At 37.7% G+C, this 15,810-nt stretch overlaps 1 protein-coding gene across 6 annotated transcripts in view; it reads left to right on the top strand.

Moving 5' to 3' along the window:
- Positions 1–7,796, top strand: part of DPH5 (diphthamide biosynthesis 5) — a 42,556-nt gene extending 34,760 nt beyond the window's left edge. For 3 of the 6 annotated variants that reach the window (XM_011992548.1, XM_011992546.1, XM_011992547.1), the window contains exons 6-8: positions 2,237–2,276; positions 4,693–4,796; positions 6,792–7,796. In XM_011992548.1, the coding sequence (XP_011847938.1) occupies positions 2,237–2,276; positions 4,693–4,796; positions 6,792–7,015 (368 nt within the window). In that variant the 3' untranslated portion in view covers positions 7,016–7,796. Of the gene's footprint in view, positions 1–2,236; positions 2,277–4,692; positions 4,817–6,791 lie in introns of all 6 variants that reach the window. The other 3 variants (XM_011992545.1, XM_011992549.1, XM_011992550.1) reach the window with 3 other exon arrangements.
- The last annotated feature ends 8,014 nt before the right edge of the window (positions 7,797–15,810 follow it).

The following is a 15,810-nucleotide window of genomic DNA, read 5'->3' as shown; positions in this document are numbered from 1 at the left end:
AAAAAAAAAAAAAAAAAAAAAAAAAAAAGAAAAAAAGAAAAAGTGACAGGAAGGAGAGCAAGCAGTGCTTATCTTTTCAGAAGCTTTGGAAAGGCAAATAGAAGATCAGTGTATAGGTGTTTATTGAGTGCTTACCCTATGCCCCATGTAGAGTTAGTTTCTTTTGGAATACCAAGAAAGTATAGACGTGGGTCCTGCTCTCAAAGCTTTGAAATCTAGTTTGGAACTAATGTGTTGTGCATGTGAAAGTTTAAAGAACAATTAAGTTCTATTGTATGGAGAGGCAGGAAGGACAAACCAGAAATTTGGCTCTTGAGTTCTCTTTCTAAGAGCTGCCACTTTTCTTAGCTTTCCTGGGAAAAGACAAACAAGGTTAAACAATATATCTTCCTTGCTCCATTAACAAAAGCAGGAACAGGCTGTGAAGTATAGGATGTCATGATTTCAAATCCTCAAACCATAGTTCTTATCGTTTTATCGTCTGGCATTCTCATTATTTAAATTAGTATGTATTTATTGAATGCTTGCTGTGGGTTAAGTTCTGTAGGGATTAGTGTGGGTAAATCATGGTAGGAAAACACAGAGAATTTAAAATTTACTTAGAAAGAGAAGACCAATATATATGATATAATTAGAGGTTAATAAAAGATAGCAATAATTGTATAGATCTTTCCAAGAACAAAAAGCATTTGAGGAGATGTCAACAAAGACTTTATGAAGGAGTTAGACTTAGGTTGTCCAGAAGGCGGATAGTTTAAGATGGGTTGGTGACTGAGTGGTGGGACAGCCACATGAGTAAATTTATTCAGTAAACATTTATAGAGTGTCTTCTGGGTACTTCACATTATGCTAGGTCCTGGTACTAAGATGAATCAGAGACGCTTACATTCTAGCAAGCAGAAATAGAGAAGAAAAATTATGGACTGTTTGAAGACAAGGGAAAAGTAACACGGGGTCTGGCTTGAGACGAAGTCACGAATGCATTCCTTGATTAAAAAGGATTTACCTGTAAAAATTCTCCTCAACCCTCTTCACTTTAAAAATCAGATTCTATAGAGCATATCTGAAAAGTAAAGAAAACTGAAAATATGAAAAATCTCATTATCACAACATTTCAGAAGCTCAAAGTGAATGAATTAATAAATGGGTTAAAATTTTTAAAATCTTACAAACATAATTTAATGGAAATCTAAAAGTTGACTTACACCATTGATTATAGGGAGGCCACATTCTTAATAACGGACATTCACTTTTTTCTCCATAATGTGACAGACAAGTAGAAATATATTTCAAACCTGAAAAAGGCTTTCAGTGCTGGTTCCAAGAACATTTAAAAATATGTATTTAATATTAACTCTGCTATAATTTCCAAGCAAACTCTTGGATATTCTTTATAAGAAACACTTCTATAATCACTTAGGAAATCTGCATAAGGCTATTAAAGACTCCTCAGTTGCACTATGTTTATTTTTGCAAAAACAAACTTTGGCTGAACCATTTGTTTTCAGCATGTAAAGCAGGAAGCAGCTGTTGCTGTTGTATACTGAGTTCCTTTGAGGATGTAGAGTGATTCTGCTTTTTTACCTTTACCAAATAGTTCAGTTAAGCATTAGTGATTAAAAAATATACCGAATCAAATATTTGTGATGCTTGGACTGTCAAGCTTTTTGAGAGCAGAGGTTATATCTGGTCAGGTCCCTGTGGTCTCCCAGTCTCTGGCACAGTGTCTGACACACAGTTGGTGCTCAAATCCCTGTTAAAAGCATGAATACTTAGAATTAAAGTATTTATTCAAAATTATGGCATGTGTTAACATTCATAAGAAAGCGAAAGACTTTTTTAAATGTGGAAAAGATTTTTTTTCTACTTATATCTATCGAAGGCCTTTCAGTTGGGTCTGTGCAGTTATTAGCTGGCAGAAATGAAAACAAAGATTGTGATTAGCTGTTAGTAGTGTATTTGCCAATGTTTATCTAATTCTTTCCTTTGTCTTCTTTTCCAAAAGGAAATTAGATGTTAGCAGGATGGTCTCAGGGCCAAGCTCATGTTTGTTTTCTAACTAGTGGCACAACCACAAGCTTCCATTCTTCTCTATGTTACTGTAACAAAGTGGCTAATTAAAGTGTGAGGGAAGAATGTTTCCCCAAAATTTAGGTGACTCTTAACTGAGGTTTACACATAGGGTTTTGGATAAAGTTTTTAATTAAATTAAAAGAACTATTTTTACTTCCTACAGACATCAAAGTAAAGGAGCAGTCTTTGGAAAATCTAATCAAGTAAGTTACTATTCTGAGAATGCATACATCTGTTTTATTTCCTTGAACCAAATTCAATAAATTCTACTTAAATGACCTGAGTTCTAAAGATGGTTGAAAATGAGCTCTCATTAACAGTGTGAACATTAAACATTTTTATTCTTATGAAATGATAAGCAGTATAATAGAGTAGAAATAGCAATATATCTTGTAGATTAAACACTGAGAACAGTGGTTAGCATCTAACAGACACTCAGTGCTTGTGGAATGAATTAATGCATTGGGATTCTGAAAACATGGGTGTGAGACTGGGCGATGGTTCACGCCTGTAGTCCCAGCACTTTGGGAGGCTGAGGCAGGTGGATTGTTCGAGGCCAGGAGTTCAAGAACAGCCTGGCCAACATGGTGAAACCCCATCTCTACTAAAAAGGAAAAAATTAGCTCGGCGTGGTGGCACGTGCCTTTAGTCTCAGCTACTTGGGAGGCTGAGGCACGAGAATCGCTTGAATCTGGGAGGCAGAGGTTGCAGTGAGCTGAGATCACGCCACTGTGGTCCAGCCTGGGTAACAGAGTGAGAAAAAAAAAAAAAAAAAAAAGACATGGGTTTGAGTCCTGAGTCTGCCTCTACTTGAGTGCTCTTGGGCAAGTTACTTCCATCTCTGAGCCTTATTTTCTTCATATGTATAATGATAGTACTAATCCTTTTTTACTTAGAGAGACAGTGTCTAATACAGTACCCACTACCCACTTGTGACTAAGGAGCATTTGAAATGTGGTTAATGTGACTGAGGAACTGAATTTTTCATTTAATTTTAATTAATTGAAAAATGATACTCTTGTTGTTGGAAAACTTTTGTTTGAAACAGCTTTAGTATATAAATCTACTTTTACAACTATACATTTTATGAAATTTAAATACAGATCAACTATTTCCAGTGAAAATTTAATATCTAAATTAAGATGTGCTATAAGTACATACCAGATTTCAAAGACTTAATATAAAAACAATCTCTTTAATAATTTTTATATGAGTAGGTGTTAAATTACAACATTTTGGATTAAATAAAATATATTATTGAAATTTTTGCCTTTTTTGGTTGGGCGTGGTGGCTCACGCCTATAATCCCAGCCCTTTGGGAGGCCGAGGCAGGTGGATCACGAGGTCAGGAGTTCAAGATCAGCCTGGCCAAGATGGTGAAACCCCGTCTCTACTAAAAATACAAAAAAAAATTAGCCAGGCATGGTGGCGCGTACCTGTAATCCCACCTACTTGGGAGGCTGAGGCAGAGAGTTGCGTGAACCCAGGAGGCAGAGGTTGCAGTGAACCGAGATCACACTACTGCACTGCAGCCTGGGCAACACAGTGAGACTGTCTCAAAAAAAAAAAATTGCCTTTTTACAAACTTTTTTGTTAATATGGCTACAGAAAACTTGGTTATATATGTGGCTTCATTTATATTTCTATTGGATAGCATTGACTTAGAGAATTGTCTTGAAAGTCATTAAAATAATCTATAATCTATATGAAATGTATTATAAACCACAATAGCTATATATATATGTATATATGTGTGTGTGTGTGTGTGTATATATGTATTTTTTTTTTTTTTTTTTTTTGGCGACAGAATCTCACTTTGTCGCCCAGGCTGGAGTGCAGTGCTGTGATTTCAGCTCACTGAAACCTCCATCTCCCGGATTCAATTGATTCTCCTGCCTCAGTCTTCTGAGTAGCTGGGATTACAGGCGTGTGCCACCAAGCCCAGCTAATTTTTTTATTTTTAGTAGAGATGGAGTTTCACCATGTGGGTCAGGCTGGTATCGAACTCCTGACCTTGTGACCCACCCGCCTCAGCCTCCCAAAAAGCTGGGATAAAAAAAAAAAAAGTGCTGGGATTACAGGCATGAGCCACCACACGTGACCTGCAATAGCTATATTTTTATTAATATGATAATTTGGCAAGCCTGATAGGCTTTTGAGGCATACAGAAATAAACATCACCTGAGACTTTTAAGCATCCAAGATGCTTTAGTTTACTTTTCTTAGAGGAAACAGTGAAAAGAAGAAATGTGGTTTAAAAATGGCCATAAAAAGGACACTAAACCTGATTAAGCTAGAGTATAGACCAAATTGCCACTTATTTTGAATTGTTTTTGCCAAAGGTATCACTTTGAATAAAGATAACTTTCATTTAGACATCTATCTTTATGTGTTCCTGCCATCATGTCAGTGAGATGAGAGGAAAGTTGAAGTAGAACAATGAAAAAGCTTAAGAAATGAACATCATGCTTTTGTGTATGCTTAAAGTGAGTATATGTAAAAAACATCAAACAGAATGTAGACTGTGGTACTTGAGTATACCTGGGAGAGTAATTGCATTAATAATGTATTATGTAGTTTAATGGCTAAGAACAGTGGCATCTAGTTTTCTACCTATAGGGGAAGGAAGATCTATGAACCCCCACGGTATATGAGTGTAAACCAAGCAGCCCAGCAGCTTCTGGAGATTATTCAAAATCAAAGAATACGAGGAGAAGAACCAGGTACTCAAGACCCTAGAAGGGCTCTCACATTATTCCTCTGTTGCTGCATTTAGATGTGTATATGACTTAATATTGACTCATACCACTGTGGAAGCAAGAGTCAGTGTTTTCGTATTGTACTATTTCTTGTCATTTTTGTCCAACTTTAATCCCATAAGCTTCAAGTTGTACTGTAAGAAAAAAAAATTGGCATTCTTTTATAGTGTAATTAACACCGTTCCAGAACGTGAGGATTTTTCACAAATTAAACATCAGTCACATTTGATATAAATATATTAGAATATAAATATTTTTGTAAAATGTATCTATCATGTTATCCCTAATCAATGGTGAGATCTGTCCTGCAAAAATATACTTATCCTACTTTTATTTTCCCTCTTTTCATTCTTAACACTGAGACTAGGAATAGTTTTCTTCAGGGTAAATATGAGAAAATTTGTTATTATATTCCTAATATGTAGACACAGTGTGTGGTGTATAATAATAATGTTTATTGTCAGTAAATCTTTATGGGAGGTTCTCTTTTTTTTTTTTTTTTGAGACAGGGTCTCACTTTGTCACCCAGGCTGGAGTGCAGAGGCGCGATCTCAGCTCACTGCAGCCTCCACCTCCTGGGCTCAAGTGATCCTCCCACCTTAGCTGGACTACAGGTGCATGCCACCATGCCTGGCTAATTTCTTTGTGTGTTTTTGGTAGAAACAGAGTTTCACCATATTGCCCAGGCTGTTCTCGAACTCCTCGGCTCAAGCGATCCTCCCACCTCGGCCTCCCAAAGCCTCCCAAAGTGTTGGGATTACAGGTGTGAACCACTGCGCCCGACCCACTGTGATCTTTTTTTTTTCTTGAGATGGGGTCTTGCTTTGTTGCCTAGGTTACAGTGCAGTGGTGCAATCATGGCTCACTGCAACCTCTGCCTCCTGGGCTCAAGCCATTCTCCCACCTCAGCCACTTGAGTAGCTGGGACTACAGGTGCATGCCACCACGCCCGGCTAATTTTTTTGTATTTTTGGTGGAGATGGGGTTTCACCATGTTGCCCAGCTGGTCTCGAACTCCTGAGCTCAAGTGATCCGCCCACCTCAGCCTCCCAAAATGTTGGGATTACAGGTGCGAGTCACTGCGCCTGGTCAAGAGATTCTTGAGTGATTGTTGCTTATTTTATTCTCATTAGTAGGCCATGTTACAGTCGTGAAACAAATAGTCTGCAAGGCTGTTCTATATCCATAACTTTGTACAGAGGTTGCTTGCATTCCCGTTTGTCCTTGGATAAATCATTTGCCCCCTTTTGATCATTGTTCAATCAAGACCCCTTTCCCAATTAAACAATACAACCATTAAAGGGTCAGCTCTTTAGCAGTAGCACCAGAGTCAATAATACTAAAGCTCATTAAGGCTGGCTCTTTTGAACTTAAAGACATAAATCATGCCAAATGCTCATTATTTGTTAAGGAATCTATAATCTACTAGTCTCGTATCTACTATCTTAGCTCTCATTACCATGATTTAAAAGAAAGAGTATTACATTTTAAAAACAGAAAACTGAAGTTTGTCACATTGGCAAGGGAGAAACTCAAATCTGTGAATTTATTTCATAATCTCATGGTTTCTTCAGTATAGCTAGGTCAATATGAACATAAGTAAGTTATTAAAAACGTAAGTGTGTAATAAACATTGTTTACTCAGAACTTATTTTAAAACAAATGCTATACAATTGTAGAGTATAAGTATAGCCTGTCAAGTCCTAAAAGCTTAATGTAAGCCTTTGGAATTCTGAAAAGGGTAAAATTTGAAAGTACTCTTTTATAATATTAGGTAATACAAATGATTTAGAAAATCCCTTGGATGAATTAATGGATAACTGGTCCATAAGTGGCAAAAGAGATTTAAGATATTTGGGGCTTCTTGAAATGTACTTGTGGTACTGATGTTTGTTTAACTGTTGGACAGGATGATGCATTTGCTGAATTGAATGGCAGTTTTTTTTTTTTTTTTAATAGCAATCACCGAGGAGACACTTTGTGTTGGCTTAGCCAGGGTTGGAGCAGACGACCAGAAAATTGCAGCAGGCACTTTACAGCAAATGTGTACTGTGGACTTGGGAGAACCATTGCATTCCTTGATCATCACAGGAGGCAGCATACATCCAATGGAGATGGAGATGCTAAATCTCTTTTCCATACCAGAAAATAGCTCAGAATCTCAAAGCATGGATGGACTTTGAACGTAGATATTTACTATTGTCTGATTTAAATTTCAACCATATATGGATTGATATGGTTTGGCTGTATCCCCACCCAAGTCGCATCTTGAATTTTAATCCTCATAATCCCCAGGTGTTGTGGGAGGTAATTGAATCATGGGGGGTGGTTACCCCCATGCTATTCTCATGATAGTGACTTCTCATGAGATCTGATGGTTTTGTAAGCGTCTGGCATTTCCCCTACTGGCTCTCATTCTCACTCTTGCCACTCTGTGAAGAGGTGCCTTTCACCATGATTGTAAGGTTCCTGAGGCCTTCCCAGCCATGTGGAACTGTGAGTCAGTTAAACCTCTTTTACAATTACCCAGTCTCGGGTGTTTCTTTAGCAGTGTGAGAATGGACTAATACATGGATGCATGCACATTTGTGTAACAAACAGGTCTTTTGGCTTATCTAGCAAGTATAAAACAAGCGACCAAAAAGAAGTTGACTCAACAATGCTTGGTTTCCCGTGGCAGTGAGTTTTTTCCCTATGATATCATCAGTTGTTGCTGCTATTTTGGCAACTTTTCAGGATGTACACACATAGAGCAGACCAGGCTGGAAAGCTTGTGGATAGACATCCACTGACAGAATCATTTAAGAGCAGTTTTTATTTATGAAACCAATTTATACAAGATGGTTGTTAACAGAATATAACTTAGAGGTAACTGGAATTTGAATCACTTGAATCTCAGTTTTAAAGGGTAGAAGTTATGAGTGCCAAGAAAAGCAAATAAGAGATTAGTTAACAGTCACAAAATATGTTTATAATTTTCTTCTTTTTAAAAAAGTTAGCTGTCCTGACTGCATGAGTTGTCCTGACAGCAGCTGGTATTACTGTATATAAACAAAGGTAGAAAGAACACATTTCCATCCAGCAGTCTGACTTAAAGCTCAGCTGAGCACATGCCACAAAATGACATTCTTCTGAATTCACTGTCTTGGTTAGCTGACATCCTAATTATGTGGCTCATATTCTGCTGTATTTTGGAGGTTATGTAATTGTTTAATTATAAATGTTCAGCCAGTCTTGTACAGTTGCTGTTTGGTTTTAAATAGCATCTTTCACATCCAAGCAGACAAATGGAAAACTTGCTGACTACAAAATAAAATTTGTAAAAATGTAAGTTTGAAGGCAACAATGGATTAGTCAAGATAATGCCATATCACTTAACTCAGTTAATACGCCATTGTATATGTGCGAGTAGTCACACATCTTACTAGTTTTAAATAACACTCCATTTATGACCACAGGTCATTCTATTTCATGACCAAAGAGTTTTATATTTTTTGTCAATTCTGAATAGAAATAGCTTTCTTAATATGCTAGTTCAGTTGGTTCAACTCTAAGTATTTCCATGGCCTAACTAATTTTTCTGAGCCCTTAATAAATCCATTGGAAGTTGAACAAAGATTTCCCTACTCCCTGGGTTCATCAATTAGCTAAAGATTATTCGACTTATTTTACTTAGAGATAAAATATATTTTTATATATATATGAAACATCTCTTTTTTTCTTTCTTTGTGAGACAGAGTCTCACTCTGTAGCCCAGGCTGGAGTGCAGTGGTGCAATCTTGGCTCACTGCAACCTCTGTCTCCCAGGTTCAAGCGATTATCCTGCCTCAGCCTCCCGAGTAGCTGGGATTACAGTCATGCGGCACCACGCCTGGCTTTTTTTTTTTTCTATTTTTAGTAGAGATAGGGTTTCGCCATGTTGGCCAGGCTGGTCTTGAACTCCTGACCTCAAGTGATCCACCCGCCTCGGCCTTCCAAAGTGCTGGGATTACAGGCATGAGCCACCATGCCTGGTGTCATTTTCAATCTGTTAGACACAGAAGGGGAGAGAGCCAAGTACATTTAAATACCAGTTGTATATTATTTTGTTCTCATATGTTAAACTAAACATTTAAGAACTATAAAATGAAGAACTTCTGGTTTTAGTAATGGTGTTATAGCTTGTAATGTCCAAACCCTCCCAATTATAAACTGTGGACAAAATATAATAAACAATGGTCTAAAAACTCTAGGGAGTCACTGAAACCAGCTGTGAACTATATATGATTTTTCCCCTTAGGTCATTCCCAGACTGTGTGGTAAGGCATGGCTAGAACTCAAGAGAAAGTTGCGGTCTTACTGGCTTGAGGTGTTAGGATGGAATTAAGGGCTGCTAGAAGGACTGAAAATTAAAGCAGCAGATCCTAGAAATGAAGGTGTCAGAAATGGAGGAGGCTTCCTGTCTGCATATGATCTCTCCTTGAATCCTTAGCTAACTCTCGAACCGTGCAGGCCCCAGGAAGACTCCATGGACCTTGGTGAAAAGCCACAGTTGGAAGGCTCAAGAAGCTGAACAGAGATGGCTGTTTTCTTTTGCAACAGAAGACAGAGTTTCAAGTTTGAATTCTGACAAGTTAGAAGGGCTTGATAGAACTTTAAGCTTCCCAAACCCCCAGAATGGCCATGTATTAATAAAGGCTGTGCACAAGACTAAAGATTTATGTTAAAACTAAGGATAAAACCTTTAACATAATGTAAAATCAAGGTGATTAGCCAATAATTTAAATGAGATCAAAGCTTAGCACTCTTCAGAGTATAATAAAATGAATCTGCATAACATATAACCAATGACCTGAATACAATAAAATGCTATAGGGTATCCAAAGAAATAAGGAAATACGGCTTATAGCTTATGGTTTTAAAAAAAGAGCAGACAATAGAAAAAAAAATCCTAACATAAACTAGGTGATAGTGGAACTAGCAGACAAGGTTATTTTTAAAGCAGTTTGTTCAAGGAAGAAAGCAGTATGTTCAAGGAAGAAAAGGTAGTGTGATGCCGGGCGCGGTGGCTCAAGCCTGTAATCCCAGCACTTTGGGAGGCTGAGACGGGCGGATCACTCGGTCAGGAGATCGAGACCATCCTGGCTAACACGGTGAAACCCCGTCTCTACTAAAAAATACAAAAAAAAAAAACTAGCCGGGTGAGGTGGCGGGCGCCTGTGGTCCCAGCTACTTGGGGGGCTGAGGCAGGAGAAGGGCGTAAACCCAGGAGGCGGAGCTTGCAGTGAGCTGAGATCCGGCCACTGCACTCCAGGTCTCAAAAAAAAGAAAAGGTAGTGTGGTTGTAATGAATGCATATAAGTGTATACTCTCACCCCAAAAGTGGAAACATTAAAAAAAAAAATGGTCGGGTTTAACTGGAGAATACAGATGATACATGAAAGAAATTGTCCAATCTGAGGAAGAGAGAAGAAAAGATTAGAAGGAAAACAGCACAGAGCCTCAATGCCATTTGGGGAAATATCAAGCAATTTAACTTACGTAACTGGATTTCTAGAAGAATAGAAGGAAAATAGGGCAGAAGAAAATATAAGTAACTTACAGGCCAGAATTACCCCAAATTCTGTCAAAGCCAAAAAGCTGTCAACTCAACAGATCCAATAAACTGAGTGAACCCCAAGTGAAATAAAGAAAATCATACCTAACATAACAGGTAAAACTGATGAAAACCAAGGATAAAAGAAAAAAGCTACCACGGGTGTTAGTAGGGAACCTACCAAATTTTTATTTGAAATTAAACTTAACTAGGTTCCTCTGTTTGCTAAATCTGGCAATCCTGTTCTGTATGTAACTTAATCTCAATTTAATGAAATTGTAAAATGAACACTGCATTACTCAGCAGGGAAAGGATGAACAGTAGTGAAATCCCAGTGTTAGTTAAAATAGAAATACCTGAAGCCTGCATACATTTATTTATTTAATAGTGTTTAGCTCTTTAATACTATAAAGTTCTTTAAAATTATCATGTAGTGAAACCCCATTCCATAATCTAGATACAGAACAGTTTCATCACCCACAAGATCTCCCACTCTCCCTTTATATTCATCCCCTAGTTCATTCCTCCTTATTGTTAAGTAGTGTTCTCTCATATGGATAGACTACAGTTTGTTTATCCATTTTTATCCATTCACTATTTGAGAGATAATTGGTTTGTTTCCACTTTCTAGCGATTATGTATAAAGTTGTTAAAACATTAACATAACAGGTTTTTGCCTGATATCTGGAGGGAATGCTGGATCACATGATTAAGTGTGCACCTAATTTTATAAGAAACTGCCAAAATGATTTCCAAAGTGCTTGTACATTTTGCATTCTCGCCAGCATTGTATTATCTTTGCCAGCACTTCATACTGGCAGTATTTTGAACTATCCCGATAGGTGTGTAGTGGTGTCTTTTTTTTTTTTTTTGAGACAGAGTTTTGCTGTTGTTGCCCGGGCAGGAGTGCAATGGCATGATCTCGGCTCACCACAACCTCTGTCTCCTGGGTTCAAGCTATTCTCATGCCTCAGCCTCCCAAGTAGCTGGGATTACAGGCACGTGCCACCACGCCCAGCTAATTTTATATTTTTAGTAGAGACGGGGTTTCTCTGTGTTGGTCAGTCCGGTCCCGAACTCCCGACCTCAGGTGATCTGCCTGCCTCGGCCTCCCAAATTGCTGGGATTACAGGCGTGAGCCACCGTGCCCGGCCGCAGTGGTGTCTTTGTTGTGGTTTTAATTTGTATTTCCCAATGCCTAATGATGTGGATCATCTTTTCATGTGCTTATTCACCATTCTTATATCTTATTTGATGAAGCATCTCTTCATGTCTTTTGCCTACTTTTAAATTGGATGGTTTCCATATGGTTAAATTTTGAGTGTTTGTTACATATTCTGGATAAAAGCTTTTGTAAGATATATGACTTGCAAATATTTTCTCCCCATCTGTAGCTTGTCCTTTCATTCCCTTAACCATTTTTGATAAAGCAAACATTTTAAATTTTGATTAAATCCAGTTTATGTTTTCTTATATGGATTATGCTTCTGTTGCCATGTCTAAGATCCCATCACCAAATTCAACAGACTCAATATTTGTATGAAGTGAGTTTTAGATCCACACTCATTTTTTTTTTGGCATGTAGATGTTTAGTTACAACATCTTGATAAGAAGACTATTCTTCCATTGAATTGTTTCTGCACCATTGTAAAAATCATTAAGCCATATTTATGTAGGTCTCTTTCTGAATTCTTGCTGTTCTGTTGATCTGTGTGTTTCTCCCTTCTGTGATACTACGCTGTCTTAATTACTTTAGCTTTATGGTAAATCTTAAAAACAGGTGGTGTGGTTCCTTTAACATTCTTTTTTCAAAGTAGTTTTAGCTATTCTAGTTCCTTTGCCTTTCCATATAAATGTTAGAATGAGCTTGTTGACATATACAAAAGAGCTTGTGAGATTTTGATTGGAATTGTTTGAGATGGTGTGGACATTTTGGGGTTTATTCTGTTTTGGGTTTGCCCAACTTCTTGACTCTAGGTGTACGTCACCAAACTTGGGAAGTTTACAGCCATTATTTCTTCAGATCTTCCTTCAGCACTATATACTTTATCCTGTCTTTGAGAAATTCCGATAAATATAAATGTTAGACATTTCTTACTGTCCCACGGGTTCCTGAGCTCTGTTCATTGTTGTTATTGCAGTCTGTTTTCTCTGTTGCCCAGAGCTGATAATTTTTATCCATCTATGAATTCACTGACTCTTTTCTCTGTCTTCTCCATTCTGCTGTTGAGTCCATTCTGCATGTTTTTAAAATTTTGGTTACTGTTCTAAAATTTCCATTTGGTTATTTTTGTATCTTCTGTTTTTTATTTTAACATTTGTTGCAAGATTATTTGATTTCTTTGTCACGTATTTTTCTGTAGGTGTCTGAGCATTTCATATAGCATTTTTGTGTTGCTTGTTTGAGCATTTTAAATATCTGCTTTAAGGTCTTCGTTAGGTAATTCTAAGACTGATATCTCAGTTTTAGCATCTATTGATTTTCTGTAAGTTGAAATTTTTGCAGCACTTTGTCAAGTAATTTTGGATTATAGCTTGGCATTTTGAATATTACGTTGTGAGTTGCTGGGTCTTGTTCAGATTTAATGGAGAATATCAATCTTTTTGTTTTAGCAGGCAACCAACCTGTTAGGTTCAGGATACAATTATCAGATTGCTCTTTATGGGCTACAGTTCTAGTGTAAGTTCAGTTTTCAAAGACTGCAGTTCTCTTTGGATCTATTTCAAGTTTGTGACCTGCAGTTTGGGACTTACGAAGTAGTCTGTTGGATAGTTTAGTTCTCAAGATTCTCAAGGCTAAGTAGAACCAGATCCAAGCATTAGTGATTTGAGGATGATCCCTGGCGTTCATAAACAACTTTATGAGATTGCTTTCCTAGTTTCCTCCCACTCCATAATCTCTCCACTACTTCCTGGTTCCCTGGGCTCCCTTTCTTGGTTGGTCCTCTGGCCAGAAACTTGGGGATCTAGTTACTCTACTCTGTTGCTATTTCATACCTTCATGACTAGGCCTACATTCTGACCCATGTGGAGGGGGTACAGAGAGAAAAAAAAGCAACAGGGTTGCTGTACCCTTTTAAAACCATAACTCGACCAAACAAATATTCCCCTCCCTCAAAGTTTTAGTTCCTGTGGGCTTCCATAACTGTTGGCCACCACCACAGGATTGCCTGGGGGAAGCTTTTGGAAGGCAGTGGGAAGTCTTCCCTCCAACTAATGTTAACAACAAATGTAGTAACTTTGCCTTCTTTTGAAGTCTGTAGAAACCGACATGACCTATGTACAAATTATTGCTCATGGGGAAAGTAGTATGATGCACATATGGGACAATAAACCCTGTAAAGCTGAACATTATGATCTAACTTATTGTCTAGGGTGGAAGACAGCAACGGCTAATCAGATGGACCTTACTTTATTTGTAATTTTACAAGTCAAAATGATAAAAGTCCAAGCCAAATGGCCAAGCCAAGCCTTAATTGCTATGAAAGTGCTCCTGCTTTTATGTGAATCTGAATATCTTGTTTACTTAAAAAATACCACATTTAAAAAATGCCATTTGGTGGCTACGTTCAGGAAATACTTTTTATAATGTCTTTGTATTATTTTGTTTTATTCTTTAGTTTCAGCAGTTGCTCTCTCACAAAGAGTATTATTCACTTTAATAATTCATACATAATCACTTTTCGAAGAGTTAAACTTTACATTAAAAAGCAAAAATCATCCATTTTTTCAATAAATTGCCTTGCCTACACTGTGCCAGACCATGCATTTCTTACTGTTAACATTAGCAGATAAATTTGAATTGTGAATTTAAATGTTGGTAGCATGTGCTAAGCCTGAATTTCATGGTAGATTTTTTTTTTGCCTCAAAGTAGAACTGGATGACCTGATAATGTTTTAATGAACGAGAATCCAATTAAAATGCTGTTTCCTTTTTTTTTTTTTTTTTTTGGAAAGAATGGAAAAAAATAGTAAACTGCTATCATTCTGTCTACACCTATTGAACCTGTTTGCTCCTCCTTGTCTCTGCTGTTATTTTTGCTCTAGACTAATGAAAAGTTTGGTGCCATAATCAAGGGTTTGATTTAATAAGGAGGGAAAGAAATGCATTTAAGTTTCGAAAGTTGGTCAGAAGAGTTTACACTTGATAAGCATTAGAGAGCCACTCAAGATTCCTGAGCTAGAGGACTGCAAGTGGAAACTGGGAAAGCAAGACCAGTGCAACAGAGGGTGGCTTCTGTGGTTAGGAAAACCAAAACTCTACATAAGATTGGCCGCTGCAGTACTGTACCAAACAACTTCCTAACCCAGTGTATAAACAGAAGAGACTGCTCTGTAGGAGTGTTGACAGGCCACTGTAGAATTCGGCCAGAGGCTAATTCCAGAGAACACAGGATAGGTAGGGAGTCTCAATCTAGCAGGTATGCAGAGGGGCCAGCCCCAGGCATTCAGGAAGCCAGGACAGGGCAAATCTTTCAAAAGCACCTGGACAAAAGTTGGATTCAACAAAAATTCCTTATACTCTCTGCCAAAGCCAGAATTGTTTGGGTGGGGGCTGGAATGGAGGTGACTAGAGCTGGACAAGGAAAGTGATTCTGCTTGCAATCATCAGTGAAATCCTGGAATAGGGCAGTGGGAATGGAAAAGAATGTAAACGATTTCAAAGGAAGAAAGACATTTTATGATAAGGGATTCAGGAAATGGAGGTGATAAAGGCATTGCTCAGTTTTCTAAGAATTCTATGAAGAATTCCGACAAATTGGTAGTTGAGAATTGAATGGGAAAGATTTGTTTTCTTCAATTTTGAATGGGATATGCTGGTAGTTCTGCCATGAATGTGACAAGAAGCCACTGATGGCCTTGAAGCAACTTCTACAAGATAGGAGTGAAGCTATACTACTAGGAGCTATGGAAATGGTTAGAAAGGAGGTAGAAGCAGCAAATGTAGACCACATACAAGGAATCTGACAGCAGACATGCTGAGGATAAAGCCTTGAAGTATGGCAGAGATTGATAGTAAAGCTGCTTTGGTAAGAAGACATTTGAGAAGGAAGGTGACATGAGTGGTGCCTGAGATATTGTGGAAGAAGTTATTTTAAAAAGGAATTGCTTCTAATTAGAGAGAAAAATTTGGAAGGATAATGGAGGCTCACATCAGATGCTTTGGCTTTCATGTCATATAAGACTAAGTCATCCATAGAAACTGAGATGAGAGAACAATTTGGGAGTGATGGAAATATCTGGAAGTAAATACTTTGAGACATGTTTATGAGGTCAAATGCTGACTAAGAGCCACAATGAGGCTGTTCACAATGTAGAGAAACTTCCAACCTCCTACCATCTCTTCTCTCCTAATGAGTTCTGCCGTTTCTTGGCTCTGAGAATCCTTCTTTGCCTTTCATT

The sequence above is a fragment of the Mandrillus leucophaeus genome, unplaced genomic scaffold (genome assembly GCF_000951045.1).
Source record: "Mandrillus leucophaeus isolate KB7577 unplaced genomic scaffold, Mleu.le_1.0 Scaffold413, whole genome shotgun sequence".
NCBI classification, from domain to species: domain Eukaryota; kingdom Metazoa; phylum Chordata; class Mammalia; order Primates; family Cercopithecidae; genus Mandrillus; species Mandrillus leucophaeus.
The sequence above is the reverse complement of the archived record's forward strand: the minus strand, read 5'-3'. Positions and strand labels throughout refer to the sequence as shown.